Source organism: Aplidium turbinatum, chromosome 6 (genome assembly GCF_918807975.1).
Source record: "Aplidium turbinatum chromosome 6, kaAplTurb1.1, whole genome shotgun sequence".
Classification (NCBI taxonomy): Eukaryota; Metazoa; Chordata; class Ascidiacea; order Aplousobranchia; family Polyclinidae; genus Aplidium; species Aplidium turbinatum.
In genome coordinates, this window is record NC_137477.1 from 25,394,780 (window position 1) to 25,412,808 (window position 18,029).

Sequence of the window (18,029 nt, forward strand, 5' to 3'; positions counted from 1 at the left end):
GCGTGCCAAAGGGGGGGTTGTAACCCCCAAAACCCCCCCTTGGCTACGCCACTGGTTCTGGCAGTTTCACATACTTGTAGACAGGCCCGGATTTAAAGGGTGCAGCTGCCCCGGGCCCCTCGACGTTTGAAGGGCCCCCCTACGTGGAAAAATTGTGATTTTGTGTTATTTTTTTTCTTTCAGCCTTTAAAGTTTCTGCAAAATGCTGTGCAGTACTGGATTAATACTACTGTAGACGTAGAGGTGGTTTTTCAGGCCGTAGGCGCAAAAAAAATTTTTGCACGGAGCCCCCGATCTAAAGGTGCCCCGGGCCCCCCATCAGCTAAATCCGGCCCTGTGTGTGCAAACGCTGAATCAATGCAAAAATGACGGATGGATTTGCTGTCTGGGTTGTTGACTTGTTGTGGGTCTTTCGTTAAAAATCAACCATTTTCCAACCTAAATTAGACTAAGCTTATTTGTTTGCTTGAAAAAATAACTAACTTATTGAAATACGTTAAGTAAAAGCATGTCCTAAAAGTGAGAAATAATTATTTTTAAAAGTTTAGGCCTACTTCACCAAAAACGAAATAAAAATTTAAGCACAATTATTTATTTTTTTGTGTTATCAACTTATCACTAAACTTTCGTCTGAAATTCAAATGAAGACATTTATACTACTGGCCATCCCAACGTGGCAACAGCCAAATGATGTGGGGGCCTATACGAAATTTCAATTTACCGACAGATAAGTGTTACAACATGAAATCAGCAATTTTTATTGCTCAAGTAATGTATTTTAGCTTAAAAATTGTAAATACAGTTTTAAAACGTAATTAAGATGTAATATTATTAAATAAGTGGCAAGAAAGCAGGACAATAGCTACATGTTAAGAATACCATGAGAATCAAGATATCAACAGAATCAAGGTACACGAAATCAAGAGTGACCCAACTTTCAAAACACTCAGTATGTTAAAAAATTAGTTTTCTAATCCAGAAGTATTTGTTTTTAGCAATAATTCATGCAAACACGCCTTTTTTACGCCTAATACCTGTTAGTTGCCAAAACTTAATAGGCCCCCACATTGTTTGGCTGTTGCCACGTTGGAAGGCCAGTAGGAAAGATCGCCATGCTTGCAGAGCAATCAGCAACAACATTCAGCAAATGTTGACAAAGCAGTTCAAGCGCGCCATTGCGGAAAACAAAAATTTTGTTATGAGTCCAGACGTGCGGTTATCACATTTATTTTGTAGCAAAAACCAACCCACGCAAACAGGCTGTAGCTTTTGTACTGACGACCGATGTTAAAGTCTTTGCTCAGATGATAGTGATTAATACGCAAAGGGAATACGGCTAAATGTGTTTACCACTTTCATTTTAACTAACAATAAGGTTAATACATTTACATGAACGCAGCTTTAACGTTTCGAAACTTGAAATAAACGTTAACAAAACAACTCAAACAAGTCTGTGTGAGAAACATCAAAGTAAACTCTGACTTGAAGTCTATTTCTCCTGACAGAAACGCCGCGCTATTTGTTTGTGACGTTCGACCGCTTGTGTTCGAAAACAAAAGGCCTGCATCCAGTATCGGATCTAGAAACAAAGTTTCGAGGGGTGGCACTAAAGTTTTGAAGAAGCATAAATTTTAAAGAGAAATAAAATTTGAATTCAAGCCTGAAAAATTGAAGCCCAAGTAAAACATAGTTCGGTAAAGGGGTGTAGAAACCTTCGCAGAATATTTGACGTTGTTTTGGTCGTTTTGAATGTATTTTATTTTGTGACACAATAAACTGTGTTTCGTTTGAGACGTATACTTGGCATTTAATCAAATTAAAAACTAGATTTATGCTAAAGTTAAAGTTGTCAAGCGTGGTTTAAATTTACGTTTAGTTTAAATCACTTTTTCATCAACACAAAAGATTTTAAATAATACTTGATTCAATTATATTTTCAGTTTTTGAGGGGCATAAAAATATCACCCTTTACACACACTGCTGAAAACACGAGTGCAGCGTGCCCTACGATGCCGGTTAGATAATGAAATATGATTGAGCCAGCTACACATTTTTACAAAAACGGAAAAAAAATCGCATGTCCAAGTGCTTCTGCTGAATCCGCTTCTGTTGGCAAGCTTAGTCATTACATCCCACAGATTTTTCGTTATTTTTGCAAACAACGCTTTTTGCGATTGAGATTAAGTTAAAAACACACATTGTGACATTGCGATGTTCAGACGACAGTGGACTGAGAAGGTTGAGAAATAATAAACTTTCCACAATCAAATAATTAGTAACGTTGTGTTGTGAGTCTTGAGAAGATTACACATACGTTTTCAGGAGCAAGAAAATATTGTTTGGCAGAAACTAGCCTAATTCGCCCACACAAGTGAACCACGCAGTTGGTCGTCGAAGCAGCACGCCAAGCCGGCAGGCATAGGCTGCTTCCTGTTTGCTAAAGAAATATGCCAACAAAATGTCCAAGATAAAAGAAACCGTGTTCTCAAAATACTATTTTGACAAATTGCCAAGTTGTTTTTCCTCGATGAAATTGAATTGAAAACCAAACTGTAATTTTGCTTGTTTTAATTCAAATAGTTTTTCATTTAGATTTCTTTTCAAGTAACGTTTTTTTTAGACTTGTTTGTGTACGTGTGAAGGAACTTGCATGTTTCAATGAAGTCGCTTAGCTTAACCGAGCAAAAAAGCTTTATCGTGTCGACTATTCAATTCAATTTTCTTTGTCGGAAAACAACAGCAATGATAAAGTTGCAAATAGTGAACGGGAACAAAACCAACAAAAGGAAAAGGTGGCAAAACTACAAAAGTTTAAAACGTGCATGAGATGCAAATTTAAAGGTTACGTACACGAAAGTAAATTAAGCACGGCCACAAAACCTAACAGTTTAAAGTAGATGAATTAAGCAATCTTTCACTGTAAGTTTCTGATGAATCAAGATTTTTTCCGTTTATTTCTTTCCAAAACCGAAGGTTGAAATACCGAAAACGTTAAAATAAGGGAAGATGGGAAGATTAAAACAATTTGTCGAAATCAAATTCTCAAACATATCGTAATATGGAATTGTAGTTTTTTCATACACTTCGGTTTTGCACCCGCTCTTTCATTGCCTGCTGGCAAAAAAGATTGCCATTTGTTGGCGTGAAAAATAAATCTACATTGATATAACATCTCTGTGCGGTGAATGAGCCTTTGCGATAAACCACTTTGCAATCTTCCCACTTTTGCAGGTGACTTTCTCGATTCTACCTTACGTCACAATCGACTTGTTTACTCAAAAAGTGCAATGGAGTTGAAAATAAAAGGATCGGTTTCCAGATTCTGAACTCGAGTTGCAACGTGCGCAGTTACGGTACAGAGGTCAAGGTGTCTACGAAGTATAAACATACAACAGGCAGTTCAAAATAAGTTTGTAAAAGCAATGCAAGCTCATAGTTCATTAACTACGTTATCCTTCATCTAACAATATTTATTTAATCTTTAATCGCTCCCATAATAACGCATTGTGCAGCATATGTTTGGGTCGCAGTCTAGCCAGAACGACAGTTGAAGGTCACAGAAAATCTACGTTTCATTACGAAATATTGGTGGGCTCAATGCGCTCACAACAAGCCGCCACAGTGTTGTGACAATGTTAGAACATGTAATTATAACTTTGCTGTTGAAAGCTGTTGTTAAACAAGTAACTGTTAAAACAATTAATTGCTATCCTGTTGGCGACATGGCTAGCTGTATTACAGCCCAACGTCTTATTGCTAATCACTAACTCACTGTTGTTGCTAAATTATATTAATCTAATTTTGTTTGTTACCGTATATTTATATATATATAAGCTTTAGCTTGATGCCAGAGATATTTGACTGTTGGGGCAAGCTTAGGCAAGGTAACACTGTTCTAGGCACAAAATGTGGTCTCTTGCATTCTGAGCTCCCTGTATTAATTTATTTTTATTTTACTTAATTTAGGTATAGATTTAAAAACTAATAAATCCGTTTTAAAAATGCTGAAATATTCATTTCTGTTAAGTTTCATATTGGTTGCAAGTTTCCATGTTTGTCATGCAAAAACATTAAGGAGTCATCACTTTGTGTTGACGAAAGTTGCAGCTGACCAGGTATGATATTAATTAAGACTCCACTGAAACATTAACTGGTTTAAAACTAATGCTGATGATCGCATGAACATGAATACTACCGGTGTATCCTTAGGTTAATTGGTTCATTGGTTGGTTATTTTGTCAAAGTTTTGCTTTGAACATTTTGTCTCCCTTTGAACATTTGAGGTCACATGGAAAAAGAGGTTGTGGGCGTAGTTGGCGCTGCTTTCTTTTCAAAAGTTTATAATCTACCTTCTAGTTTTAACGTGAAAACTGAAGTTTTGAACAAGACGGTTTATTTTATTTGGTTTGTTGTTCAGGAAGCTGACATTAGCCTTAGACGAGCTCGACGCCAAGCACCGTCTTCAAACCATGCAACCATTGATACGTTTCATGTTTCTTCAATGGTGACGTCACGCTACAGCAGAGTTACTATAACGAGCAATGTGCGTAATGATGATGAAAATGCGCAAGAAGTAGCTGTAGAATTGAGATTGCCGAAAAATGCCTTTATTTCCAATTTTTCGATGTAAGTTTTGTTTTACAATTTGTGTTTGTGTCATGGTATCATGGTCATTACTAAAAGTGAATGCATGCATTACAGAGGTGATTGCATCTTGCAGGGAAAGTGTTTTTTCATAAAGTTCATGTTTTATCTTCAGGGAAATCGATTCCGTAATATATGTTGGAATTGTGAAAGAAAAAAAAGCTGCTAAAGCCCAATATGAAGCCGCGATTTCACGGGTAAAATAATTAATCTGGCATATATAGAAAGTATCTTAAACTAAGGATCAGCATTGTGGTGTGTTTACAGTTTACTTTAGACCAAGGCTGTGGAGTCGGGAGAAAAATATACGATTCCGACTTCTCGGTTTATAATTGGGTGACTCCGATTCAGGGCATGTCAAAATCCACCTGACTCCACAGCCCTGGTTTAGATAAATTACATCCTGTTTTTGGCCTGTAGCTAAACAATGGTTTACCTCAATCTTTTTCAAGGGGGAAAGTGCTGGATTGGTAACTACTAAAAGTAGAGATGCCCAAAAGTTTGCTGTTTCTGTCAACGTTGCAGCTGGAAGAGCTGTTACGTTTCGTCTCAATTATCAGGAACTTCTTGTTCGAAAGTTGGGACAATACAACCATGTCATCTATGCAAACCCTGGCCAAGTAAGTGAAATTGAAACTCAGCAGTGTTTTGCAAGGTAGATAAAACGATGCTATATGGACGCATTGTGAAAGTGCAGCTACGTAAGGTTATATGAAACCAAAAATGATAGAAAGTGGCAACCCAAATTTATGTATTCTTCTTCTATTTAGACTGTCAGAGATTTAATGGTGGAGGTAAGAATTAGTGAACCTACTGGCATTGAAGAAGTCACAGCTGCACCACCATCATCGACACATGCAAGGAATGAGGAAAATCTTTTTGATAACCAAGAAAACGTGGTTATACGTAGAAGCAAAACTCAAGCGTACATTTCGTAAGAACGTTAGCACTTTTCAAACTTGACCAAATATTTACGTCTTTGTTTCAAAAATAGATGATAATCTTGTTAGCACAAAAGTAACAGTGTGGGTTGACTATATCAACGCAGACCGACGTAAACATAATGTAGGCCTATTTAGGCCTAGTCTGATATTGTCAGCAACTTTGTTACGTCTTCCATTAACTTGTCAAACCATAGATCATCTATTGTCAACCTAACGCAAACGTCACATCTTACTTTATTGCATGGTTCACTTGCAGGTACAATCCAACCGTGACTCAGCAAAATCGTCTTCTTGAGAGTGACGTATCTCTTGTGGTCACGTATGACGTCACGAGAGAACAGCTTGGTGGTGAAATTCTGATAAAGGATGGCTACTTTGTCCATTTCTTTGCACCTCAGAATCTTCCTGTCATTCCCAAAAACGTTGTGTTTGTCATAGACAAAAGTGGGTCTATGAGTGGCTCAAAAATCAAGCAGACTAGAGAAGCGTTGTTGACTATATTGGATGACTTGGGTGAACAGGATAAGTACGTGATGGCTTCTTATTGTTTCAAACGATAGTTGTTATCAGATATTGAAACTATACACAATTACACATCCTCCTGTTCTTCGTAGTTTTTTTCTTTTTTTCATTTTTCTTTCATTAAATTAACCTCAAGCGTTTTATAGATTCAACATAATCACTTTTTCATCGGAGTCACATGTCTGGCAGCGCAACGAAATGATGGATACATCCTCACATAACATAAGACGAGCGAAGAGATTCGTCCGAAACATTAATGCTCGAGGAGGTAAGCCAATGTACCCAGACAGCAACTCAATCGTTTTTTACATCGATTCAACGTTTGATTCAACGTCTGCAGACGTTGAATCAATGTAAAAAAGCGACTGAGTTGCTGTCTGTGTAAAACAAGTGAATTTGCTGATCACTATTCCAATTCAACAACTAAGTTACCGTAGCCTACCTGCTTTGATTTATACGACTAACTGCAGTTTTGCTATTCGTTAACGATTGGATATCTTACAGAACAATCAATCTACAAAACAAATATAGATATGTTTTGCAAACTTACAACTCTAAATATTATCTTTCTCGGCAGTCGAGTGTTTTTGAGAAAAGTCTTGATGGCTAGTGTGGGAGGCTACACCGGTATGGTTAGCGAAACACAATGCTCGCTGTTCTATAGTGAGTTGTAGTCAGGTAGTGCTGACTCCAGGAAAATCGCTCCTTTTCAACTCTAAATATTATTGTGAAGTAAGTTAGTAAGTTATAGCATATCGTACGTCAGCAAAGTTATAAAATAAAACCAATATCTGGAAACCTCTGTTCTGGTTTCTCGGTTTTCGAAAAGTATGATAAAAATTTCACAAACATCTCAGGATTTCAGATCCAACTGAAAAAGCTTAAAGTTGTTGCAAATTTATGGAGCCTGTGTGTGTGTTTATGGGTAGCCTGTAAACTCATTTATCAAGCCATTTTTCACATTCATATATTCAGGCACTAATTTTTACGGTGCTGTAATGGATGGTGTGTCACTATTGGAAACCGTTAGTGACAGCGCAGCTAGTTCTCAGGAGGAAGCGTACATGCTGATACTGCTAACGGACGGGCAACCCACAGTCGGTAGGTTTTGCATTGTTATTGTAAACAAAGCATGTTTTGCTTAACAGAAGGTTACTGTTTAAATTGACGCAGTTTATGCCATACCTTTCAAGACACAGTGTTATGACATTAGCTGGTGGTGCAAAATAAGCAAAATAATTTTTGGAAGAGCTTTGTGTTGAGTCTAATGTGACGGGCTTTATTGACATTTCAAATATATTCCATATCTTCTACGTCAATAGTTTCCAAACCTTTATTGCTGACGGCACCCTTTAAAAACTTGTAAAAACTTAAAGCGCCCTAGACGATTTTATGCAAAAAATAAAGTCATCTAAAATGGAACTCAAGTAGAAATGGTATCGATGCTTTGAAAGTCGGTTCAAAATGAAACGAATTCAACCAAATTTTTTATATGGATTGCTATGTTTGTGACTTAATCGTGTTTAGATTCACGTTCTTCGCGTGTCAATCATAAACAAAAAAACACCAACGCAACAGTATTCGAACATTTACGCGGCGCCCTTGGCAAAACTTTGCTGAACACCAATCACCAGGGCGCCGCAGAGCCCATGTTTGGTATAACCGCTGTTCTGCGTGCGGCATATGTCATACCATTGAAGACACTTTGTCCTTGGTTATGTTTTACGTGAAAAGTTTCCAGTCACAGTTTGGAATCATTCTTTGGAAACATAAATTGTCTCTTCTGGTAGGTGTAACTGATACCCAAAGAATAAGAACTGATGTTGCTCAAACTGTAAATGGAAGATATTCTGTCTTTTGCCTTGGATTTGGAAGTGATCTTGATCACGAATTTTTGCAAAAAATTGCGCAGGAAAACAAAGGACTATCAAGGTATCATAGAAATCTGTTTGCATTGTTTAAAACTATTCCCATTTTAATATTAACTTTAATTTTTGCCTAAATACAAACTTAACAATTTCCTCAACAAACACATCTTTTTAAACCACATCGGTGGATGCTTTGTGGTGTTATTGTGCTTTGGCAAGGTTAAAGTAATGTCGTTGGCATCTACTGATCAAATGGTCTTTTTGCTGCTCTTGCTTAATTAGACGGAATTGATTGTAAAGTTATCTCTCTCTCGTTTCCAAACGTGGTTACCTTGCGTTTAAAACGTAAATTCGTTGACCGGGACGTTAGTAGCCTACTTGCAAATCAATAGACTTGTGCAACCAAGTTGTAAATTTTCATATTGTAAGATTTTACAAATGCTTTTCAGACAAATCTACACAGATTCTGATGCTGCCTTGCAATTAAAAGGGTTTTATGATGAAGTCGCTTCTCCTCTGCTGATTCACGTGGTCTTGAAGTACAATGGTTTCCCAATCACTGACATGACCACTTGCACGTACGTATTGATTACAGCTTTTCATTCGATCAATAAATTCCTTAGCTCGTCCCCGATAGCTTAGTTGGTTAGCGCGTGACCGTGAACGAAAAAGCTTCAAGATCAAGCGGCGCTGGTTCGACTCTCGGGATGTTGCAACGCTTGAGCTACGCAATCTAAGAACTGTTCTCCATTCAGCGGCACCTAATGGATAGAATAATTACCCTGCAACAAGACTTTAACAATCGAAAACTTCACTCTGTCAATCTCGGTAACCGACCCTGCGTCAAGAGCCTCTACAAGTATGCGAAACTACCAGGAATAACCTATCAAGGCTCTTTGTCAGTCCGAGGATAAAGATTCAAAACCAACCTTATCAAATTCTCGGAGTATGGAACGAAATTATTTTTTCGAAAAATAACGAACATTTTCAGTGAAAGAGTTATTTCTAAACAAAAAGCCAAAGGAAGTTTACGCCAAAAATAAAATGTGTTTTTGGACATTTTCGAAATAATTTTGCATCGAAGATCTCAGTCAAAAATTCTGCACAAATCTAGACTACTTCGCGGTTAGACCAAACTTGACATTTGTTGTGTTGATGGTTGGTTGCAGGTTTGACACTTTTTATGATGGATCAGAGATTTTGATCACTGGACGTCTGAGTTTGGATCACGAAGAACTGGAATCATCAGGTAGAATTGTTAACAAATGATTTAACGGTAGCGTCTTCATCAAACAAAAATATTTTCATTCTTAGTACAGCCTTCACTTTTTAGATAATTTTTTTGAAGCAAGAAATTAAAATATTACTAGCTTAAAAGTCCCAGGCTTAATGGTTTTCTTGATTTTATAGGTCACCTCTAAGTTGTAGAAGTCATAGCCTACAGTTACAGCTATCCTGTGAAAATGGAGAAACATAATGCATACGAAAATAGTTTTTTTTTTCATTGTTTGTTAGATCTGCAAGTGTCGGTTGCGGCACGATCAGCTACAGGAGACGTCAACATAATATCAAAAGGAAAGCAACTTGAAGAAACTTTTGCTCAAGAAAACTTCGATATGGAAAAACTTTGGGCATATTTAACCATAAAAGACCTCCTTAGAAATAAAACGAAAGAATCAGAAAACGAAGTAAGCTTGGTTCTCACTTCTGGTAGTCTACAAGAATTATTGTTGCTGGTGATTGAAAAGTAACGTTTTATACTTTTACAGGTTGCCATCGAAGCGATTGAGGCAGAAATCCTTCGATTATCTCTCAAGTTCAACTTTGTGACTCCTTTAACATCTATGGTTGTTACTAAACCGGGAGATGATGCAGTTGTTGAAGAGGAAGATCGATTCCCTCCTATACCTCGTAGGAGCTATTAACGTTGACAGCTAGTTTGTAGTTAGTATAGTTAATTAGTAGGTTTGATTAACTAAATAGATGCAAGCCACAACATTTAATTACTCATTGAACCTATAGATTACGCTAACAAAATATCTTCACTGTAGTTCACCACTAGTGCTATATTAACTTAGTTATTTCAGTGCCATAATTAAAACCTTGCAATGTAATAACAATAATTCTTTATAAAGCCCGGGCTATTCAATCCGAAAGTTAATTCACTCTGTACCAATTATATTTATCATGCGATTAACCGATCATCTTGCCTACAGTTTTAAGTTAAAGAATTATTTTTTGTAAATGTAACCTACGCTATTTCTTGATTAATAACGTTTTAGCTTTTATAGCCTATGAGCGCAAAACTCAGCTATCTTATTAAGCCTGCATCAGTCACTTATAGACCTAATTCCGACTTAACAAAAGTCACAAAAGTTCAATCTGTATGATGTGAATGGTTCTTTGTGAAGGAACTGGATTACTTCAATCAAGGATTGCGAATCATCCTACTTGGCGCAGCAGTTCGCTGCAATATTCAATGCGGGGATCTTCAAGCAGAAGTTTCACTCAGCATTCCTCGTCGCAGAGAATCCCATACCGGTACAAACTATTCAATGGCTTTTCAGGACCCCCAGGTAATTCATAATAACGTACGTAAAATAAAAATCACAAATAACGCTGCACGAAATATGTTTCCAAGGTTTTGATTATTATTATTCAAGCAGCAACAATGCAACATGTGTGATAAAAATTATATCGATGCTAAATTTTGACAGAAATAATCACTCGTATAAAAAACATACCATTTTTACATAGTTACAGTGCTTGGTTGTTTTCAACGACATGCTGGCATATTTTTCAGCTATTCAGTTGGAAACCACGACAACTACCACTACCACTGCAACCACAACTCCCCCAACTACCACTGCCAATCCTCCACCTACAGGTAAATAGAGTTAAATGCCTGATATGAAACTATTTTGTAAGTTCGTAGGTTATTCAAAGAACATTACAGTACAACTACAGTACGTTTTAAAGCTAAGCTTGTTGGTTCGATCCTAACCCTATTGCCTGTCAGTTGGGGTGAACAAAATGTTTAGTTGAAGCTCAGAAGGTTGCAGATTCGACTCCACCAAGAGCACCGTGGCCGTGTCTTGTCAAAACACTTATTAACATGACAAAATATCAGCAACTGCCTCGATGAACATTTGTTTTGCAGCTACTCCTTCAGTTTTTTGTGGTGCATCTGCCACTGCGCTAGTAGACTGTATGCATACTGTAAAATTCTACTGTAAGTTGTTGCAAAAAACTCAAAATAAAATATAGCCTACTTTTTATGTTGTTACGACGTGAAATAAAAGCGTGATTTGTATTGTTTGGCAAATAATATAATCAGAAGTTTTGAAAATAGCAACTTTATAGCTCAACTGAATGAAAATGAATTAGCCTACCGTTTTTAAAATCATTTTCCTTTTATTGTCTCGTTTCTTACAGAAACTATGACACCACAAGTTCCGGTTAATCCATTGAGCTTGGAAAGGACTTGCGGTGCAAATATCATTTTAGAATCTTCTGCTAATATTACGTCTCCACGTTTTCCTGGTGAGTGCAGTTTGGCAATATTTAATTGTAAGGCGCAGTGATACTGCTGATAACCATTTTGTGCAGTGATAAACCAAAATTGTGCAGTGATAAACTGCAAAATGCGCAATCATCAAATACGTGTTTTTTTTGGCCGAATCATAAACAACGCAGACAAAACACAAAGCCGATTTCACGCTGAGGAAAGTAAGCCAAGTTCAGTATAAGGCACGTGATGCAACGCACGATACAAATTCGTTTTAGTTTTGCTGAAAAAAAAAAATTTTTTTTTGAGTGGGGGACATTTTTCATATTATTTTTCGAACAGTCCTGATTTCTCTCGGAGGCCGTGTACTGCCTTACTGGGTTAGTTTAGTTCAATACTTTTTTTACAATCGCAGCAAGATTATTGCAAGATATGTAGGCAATAAAAAATGAGCTCAACTTAAAAATCGTTTTATGTTTTCAGGTTTATATCCATCTAACACTCAATGTGTTTGGAAAATCAGCTTTCCTCAAGGGACGAATGATGATGGAAGCAAAAAGATACGAATTACATTTCCACGGTAGGCTACCCTGTTATCTTCAAGACAGAAAGTCAAATAGATAAGCCAATAGTTTATTTCCCAATCCACAAGCAATAGTGCATGGTCCAGAATACCACAAACGCAAAAAAATTCTTGACCCAACTCAGTAAAAGGTACAATTTTTGCGGATATGAAAGAGGCAAGCTCAAAATTGAGAATATATTTTGCAGTAGCCTGAAGCAAAAAAAGATTTATTATGGATAGTCTGGGCTATGTAGCAGACTTTTTGGCTTTTTAAAATTACATTAAAATTATAATTGGAGCTATTCAAGTTTTTACAAATTAGACTAGAATTAGAGTTACCGTACCAAGTTTTTCACAAATTAGAGTAGAATTTAAACTAGATTAGAATTAGTTTAACGCATGCAGTTGTCCCAGTGGCGTATCTTGATGGGTTGCGCAAGCGAAGCAATAAAACTCGTGGGGAGTTTGAGCGTGCCGAAGGCATGCGTAGGCCTATTCTAGGGAAGTCCGGAGGTATGCCCTACGGGAAATTTTTCAAAATTACACTCAAATAATGGAAAAGTGCTTTCTGGAAACACTTTTAGGGTAACCTAATCTTCGTATGAAATTTATTAGAAGATAAACAGTTATTAACTTATTAAAAGTAGCTCTTTATACACACGAACGGGCAAAAACTGCGGAAAATTGAGAACACCAAAAACTCAGCTACAAAAAAGCTGGCTGATTGGAATATAGTCTATGGATCTAGAAAATCACAGCATAATGTGGCCTACCTATAGGCCTAAAGCGTAGGCTGCTGCAATTAAGTCTGGCTAACATCTCACTCTTTTAATCATATAGCCTATATTGAAACAGCATTGTGATTTTCAACAGTGTGGATTTGGAGGAGGACAGATCATGCAATCGAGATCGTGTGATTGTTTACCAAGATTTTAATGCTAATTATCCGGACGAATCTCAAGTTCAAACGAGATGTGGATTCCATGAGGACGAAAGATTTCTAGATTCTTCCACAAACATTGTTATTGTCTTTCAATCGGATGAACTTGTAAATGGACGGGGATTTATGGCGAACCTTAACATTCTTCCAGTCGTTTAACCTTATGCGTATTTTTATTTAGCCCACCTCTGGTTTATTCTGTTCGATATTTGCTAGCGTATTTGCATCACATGCTATGTGTATCACTTTGTATTAAGATTTATCGTCAGACCGCATCCAAGGTTTTATTCTGACATTGTTTGAAGCAATGGTGTTTTTTACCTGCAGATTAAATAAGTTATGAACCATGGACAAACAAAACAAAGTAACTGTAGCGCTTTTAACATGTTTTATTACAAAGAGATATATCTTTTTAACTAACTGACGCTTGGAGGATATGGCAGAAAAGTACGAATTTTAAAATTTAAAATTCACTTTCAGATTTCAAGTTAAAATACAAATCAGACAATAAACTCACATATACGATATAGTCTAAAAGTAAGAAACTAAGCTTGATTGTGAGAATTTTCATCCTCGGACTAGGAAAGCTTTAAAAGCTTCATTTTGGCAGTTTTGCATAGGGACAGTGGAATACCGGGAGGACTCGCTTTACTGATTTTTTTTTTTTGAGAAATGGACAGCTGTAGGGTTACTAAAAAGTTCAAAAATCAGAAGAACCGCACAACGTTTTCTTTGCTTTTAGGTAAATCCAGTGGTGGATTTCCAGAAGATTAACTTCCGGAGCGGTAGTTTTTTACTTTCGAAATGCGCTAGGTGCCATAGAAGAAATTCAGAAATATGTCTTTAGAAAACTTTGAAACAACACACTTGATGTACCTAAAACGTTGCTAAAGTAAGTAGGCTATCATGGTCTATAGATGGTATAGCGTTGTTCAATGCAAATATTCATATTTTAGTGAAACAATAATACAAAAAAATACAAGTTATAACGTAGAAAAATAAAAGAAAAAAACTTGTTTTTAGTTTTTTACACTTTTGATTTTTGATTTTTCAAGTTATAGCCTACAATTTTTAAGACATTTATCGTATTCAAAATCATAAAACCTCTGGCGACTTCGGGTCTCAATTGCCGGGCTACGTCCATGGCGTAATCAGGATCCAACATACTTCGCGGGTTAAAAATTTCTCAGGGGAAGACGGATCATTCGTATAAAGAGTAAACTTGAAACAGTTACAGTGTGTAGAGAAGCATGGTCAGATGTCAGTATGAGGTTCATTTGTGAAAATCCGCGCTCACACTCGCTCGATGAAATTGGAAGAGATTATAGTGACGTTTTCAAATTTTGAAGACTCTGGGATCTTCTTTTCGTAGTTATTTAGCCTATTCACGAAGTCCTCTCACAGCAGCTTCGCGTTCATCTAAGCGCAATCTCTTTGCCACTTCAATGATTGCGTTTTCTCCGTGTGTCATTACTGTGTCCTCTGGCCAAATAGTTGCATCAAGTATTTTGAGCTGTTAATAAATAACAAGTCTGTTGAATTCAACAAGCGATCTTGGATGGAATTTCCTAAGTGTTATAACTTACACCCTTCACTGTTGGGTGGAAAATATCACCCTTTGGTAGGGTGGAAATGACCATCTTTCCAATAGGCTATGGGGTGGGAATGAAAAAGTAGAAGTGGAATTTTTAGACCATCCCTAGAAGTGGTTAAAACTACACTTTTGGATTTACAGTGTAGAAGATGCGGGGATTGATTAGCGGGCTATTTCTGCAATTGTTTACATGTAATTCTACACCTTTGAACTCTAAGTTTTCTTCAACATCCTTAGCAATGCGATAATGTCGTCCGGGTTCGTTCCTTCGTGTTTCAAATAATTTTGCAAGATTATTAATTTTGTTATTTGCATTCCAAATAGTAGCTTACATGCTCTGTTTTACAGTTCAAGGCTTTGGCTATTTCGAATAATTCTTGCGAGTATTCGTACATCAAAGCCAAGTCCAACAAGAAATCCGTGGATGTTATCTTCGACAAGAGTCCTTGATATTTCACACGTTCCCGAGAATCTCTTGTGTCGCTATAATAGCTCTCTTTTTGAAAAATTCGACAAGTGCTGGGAAATCATTCCAGACGGCACTAACTGCGCGGTAACTCGAGGCTACCCAACGTGTGTCCAGTAGGCTTACCCTTCCGATTTTCAACAATTGCACTTCAACAGCCGCTGCACATTCACCCAATTCCCTGCTATTGTTAGGAGAAGCGTGGTAAAGACTATAGCATTTATCCATAAAAAATCGAAATCGATTCAAATTACTGACTGATTTTACATCACGAACCGATAGTTCTAATCTACAGTATGGTTTGCACAATACCACACCACAATGTCTGGAAATTCATCACGAAGCCATTTTGCCACACCACTTTTGCGACCTATCATCACAGCCGCGCCATCACATACAACATCAATCAAACAAGAAGATAAAAATGTTGTAGACATGCCATATGATTTTAGGCAGCTCATGAGGGAATCAAAGATGCCATTTCCCGTAAGACTAGAGAGCTCAACAAGACAAATACATTCACAGGATCGCTTCCGTCAAGACTGGTACGAAGATATATTATCAGAGTGAATACCCGATTTAACGTGTTCGACTCATCAAGAATTATGGATATACTCTTACTGAACAGGGCAAAGCATAATAAGAGTATAAAATATTTGAGCTTCCGGAACGCCGTTCCGGAAAAGTCAATTTTTTGATCGAGCTTCCGGAGCGGCGCTCCGGACCGCTCCGGCTGAAATCCAGCCCTGGGTAAATCCATTCTCATCAAATGAATTGCTATGTTTGGTTAAAATTTTGGGTGCTAGAAAATCTGCAAAACCTTACTGCAGCAGTGTGAGGCTACTTAAGTACTTACCGGTGTTGCGTGAAGTCTACCCCTGCATTATCATGACTTGAATACTATTAAATAAACATGATATCACATATTTCCTACATTTATTTAGGCGACACACACTTTGTACACAAGTGGGCAGGTCATATAAACTGCACCTGAGTATGCGACATATGGCAGTAGACCTCAAGCTGTAGGTGCATCAAATTTTGTCATAACGTTATGACCCTCCAGTTGTCCATCTTACTTTTGAGTGAGCAATCCCCTACTTCTACCGTCCCTATTTTTGCATAGCTAGCCTACTTGTAGAGGGTTTGAACCATCGACGCAGGTCCGGTCGCTGAGTTCCAGAAAGAAGTTTTTTATTGTGATTCCATCCACTGGGTACCGCTGAAGGGAGATCTGTCCTTGAAATCGTAGCTCAAGCGCAGACCACGAGAGTCGAACCAGCGCCGCTTAATCTTGACGTTTCTTCGTTCATGGAGCCAGGCCCTTAACCAACTGAGCTATAGGGGCGGATAGTTGCCTACCTTGCAGACAAAAAATCGTTTGAAAACAATTTATTGCAATCAAATTTAAACAGACCTTGCCGTGTAATCTGGGAAAAAGCGTAACCTACTGTCATAATCAAACAAGCACAATTTGACCAATGGCGATAAACAATTGTTAAAATAAAAGGATTAGGATACTTGGAGGTTTTTAATACAACAACTTTATCAACACAAAATGAAAGACAATCATTTTTTGATAAGTTAGTCTTTAGGCCAACCATTTGCCAACTGCCATTATTTCTTCAGATAAACAAATAATCATTAACAAAAAGTAGGCCTAAAACATGTCATAATTTTGTATGAACTATTTGTTTGGCCAAATGTAAGCCGATTTTGGGAAAATATTGGTTTTTCCGTTTAGTCGCTTTTGCTTCTGTTATGTTTGGTGTCTAACATTCCCATGTTTTTGTTGTGATGGTCAGAAAAAACAAACAAAAAAAACGTTCTTATTTTGCCAACGTTGGCTCACTGGCTAAATATACCTGATGGGTCAACGTCGCGCCGACGAAACAGTTTCCGTGGGCCAACGACACAATGTTGTGTCGGCAGCGGGTGGTAGTTGACTTGCAGTAGTTGCGGTGGTAATGGTAGGTTGAGAGACTCCGACTTCACTCCTACTCCATAAAACCAGACTCCACTCCAATCCGACTCCAAAAAACTTTATCACTTTAAACTCCGAATATACTCCACTCCAAAATCAGTTCATGATTTAACGTGATAGCCTACTAGCTAACGCGTATTATACGCAATAGCTCAGGGGTGCAAAAATCATTGGCAACTTTAGTAGCACGAAAGTGTTTTTTGTCGCGCGCACTCATAGCCTAAGCATTGCAGCATTACTGCGATGTCGAAAATCATAGCGACAGTTTTTTTTTCTTTTATACACAGAACTATAGGCTACGAGACTTATTTGATTGAACTGACATACCAAGTCGCTGAACCAAAGTTCGATCCCAGCACTCCACTTCGACACTTTTATGAAAAATGAAACTCCGAATCAGGGATATCTAAAGAAGGAGATGCGAAGGCTCACAGCGATTGCCTTATTCTTATGACACTACCAAGGTCCAGGGCGGTAGTTTGTAGCGTGTGAAACATGCGGTTCTTTTCAAAATTACAGAAAGTTTTGTAGTGCAGCTGATACAGTAAGCTACAAAAGACAGCTAGCAAATGTTACGTAGAGCATATTTAAAGAATACTTGTCTGGAAAGACAGTTGAAAAGTTACCAGTAAGCTGTTTTTCTTAACAAAGCCTTTGCAGTAGGATAGATGTAAAGCAAGTATACGGGTAGTTGAATTAACAAGCAACCATGAGCATGCAGTAAGTACCCAGGCCTGATGCTAATAGCGCAATGCAGGTTATCATAACAAGATTTATTAAACTACTATCGGTGCCAACTGTCATTTTACGGTAAACACAGATTATTTACGATAAACAGAAGCCCTTCTACTGTCAGACGTATTAAAAGCCTTCGTATCCCCTTCTCTAGATATCCCTGCTCCGAATTCACTCCATTTTTTGAAAATCGGACAAACTCCGGTTCTACTCTGACTCATGTAGGGACTACCGTATATAAAAAGTCCCTATCCGACTC

At 37.5% G+C, this 18,029-nt stretch overlaps 1 protein-coding gene across 1 annotated transcript; it reads left to right on the forward strand.

The window, feature by feature from the left end:
- Positions 1–3,970: 3,970 nt before the first annotated feature.
- Positions 3,971–13,411, forward strand: LOC145771521 (inter alpha-trypsin inhibitor, heavy chain 4-like). Its single transcript, XM_082583216.1, has 18 exons — positions 3,971–4,115; positions 4,418–4,626; positions 4,760–4,841; positions 5,097–5,264; positions 5,415–5,578; positions 5,845–6,114; positions 6,257–6,378; positions 7,086–7,211; positions 7,901–8,042; positions 8,428–8,556; positions 9,148–9,227; positions 9,494–9,666; positions 9,748–9,889; positions 10,390–10,554; positions 10,782–10,865; positions 11,414–11,521; positions 11,970–12,066; positions 12,925–13,411. Exons 1-18 carry the CDS (start codon positions 4,002–4,004, stop codon positions 13,148–13,150), a joined length of 2,601 nt encoding a protein of 866 aa, XP_082439342.1. The 5' UTR covers positions 3,971–4,001; the 3' UTR covers positions 13,151–13,411.
- The last annotated feature ends 4,618 nt before the right edge of the window (positions 13,412–18,029 follow it).

Bases quoted from the DNA above. Each gene is read 5' to 3' on its own strand.
- LOC145771521 (XM_082583216.1), top strand. From the start codon at position 4,002: ATGCTGAAATATTCATTTCTGTTAAGTTTCATATTGGTTGCAAGTTTC. The intron at 9,890-10,389 runs GTAGGAGCTATT...TTCTTTGTGAAG, and splicing joins TCGATTCCCTCCTATACCTC to GAACTGGATTACTTCAATCA. The intron at 10,555-10,781 runs GTAATTCATAAT...CATATTTTTCAG, and splicing joins TGGCTTTTCAGGACCCCCAG to CTATTCAGTTGGAAACCACG.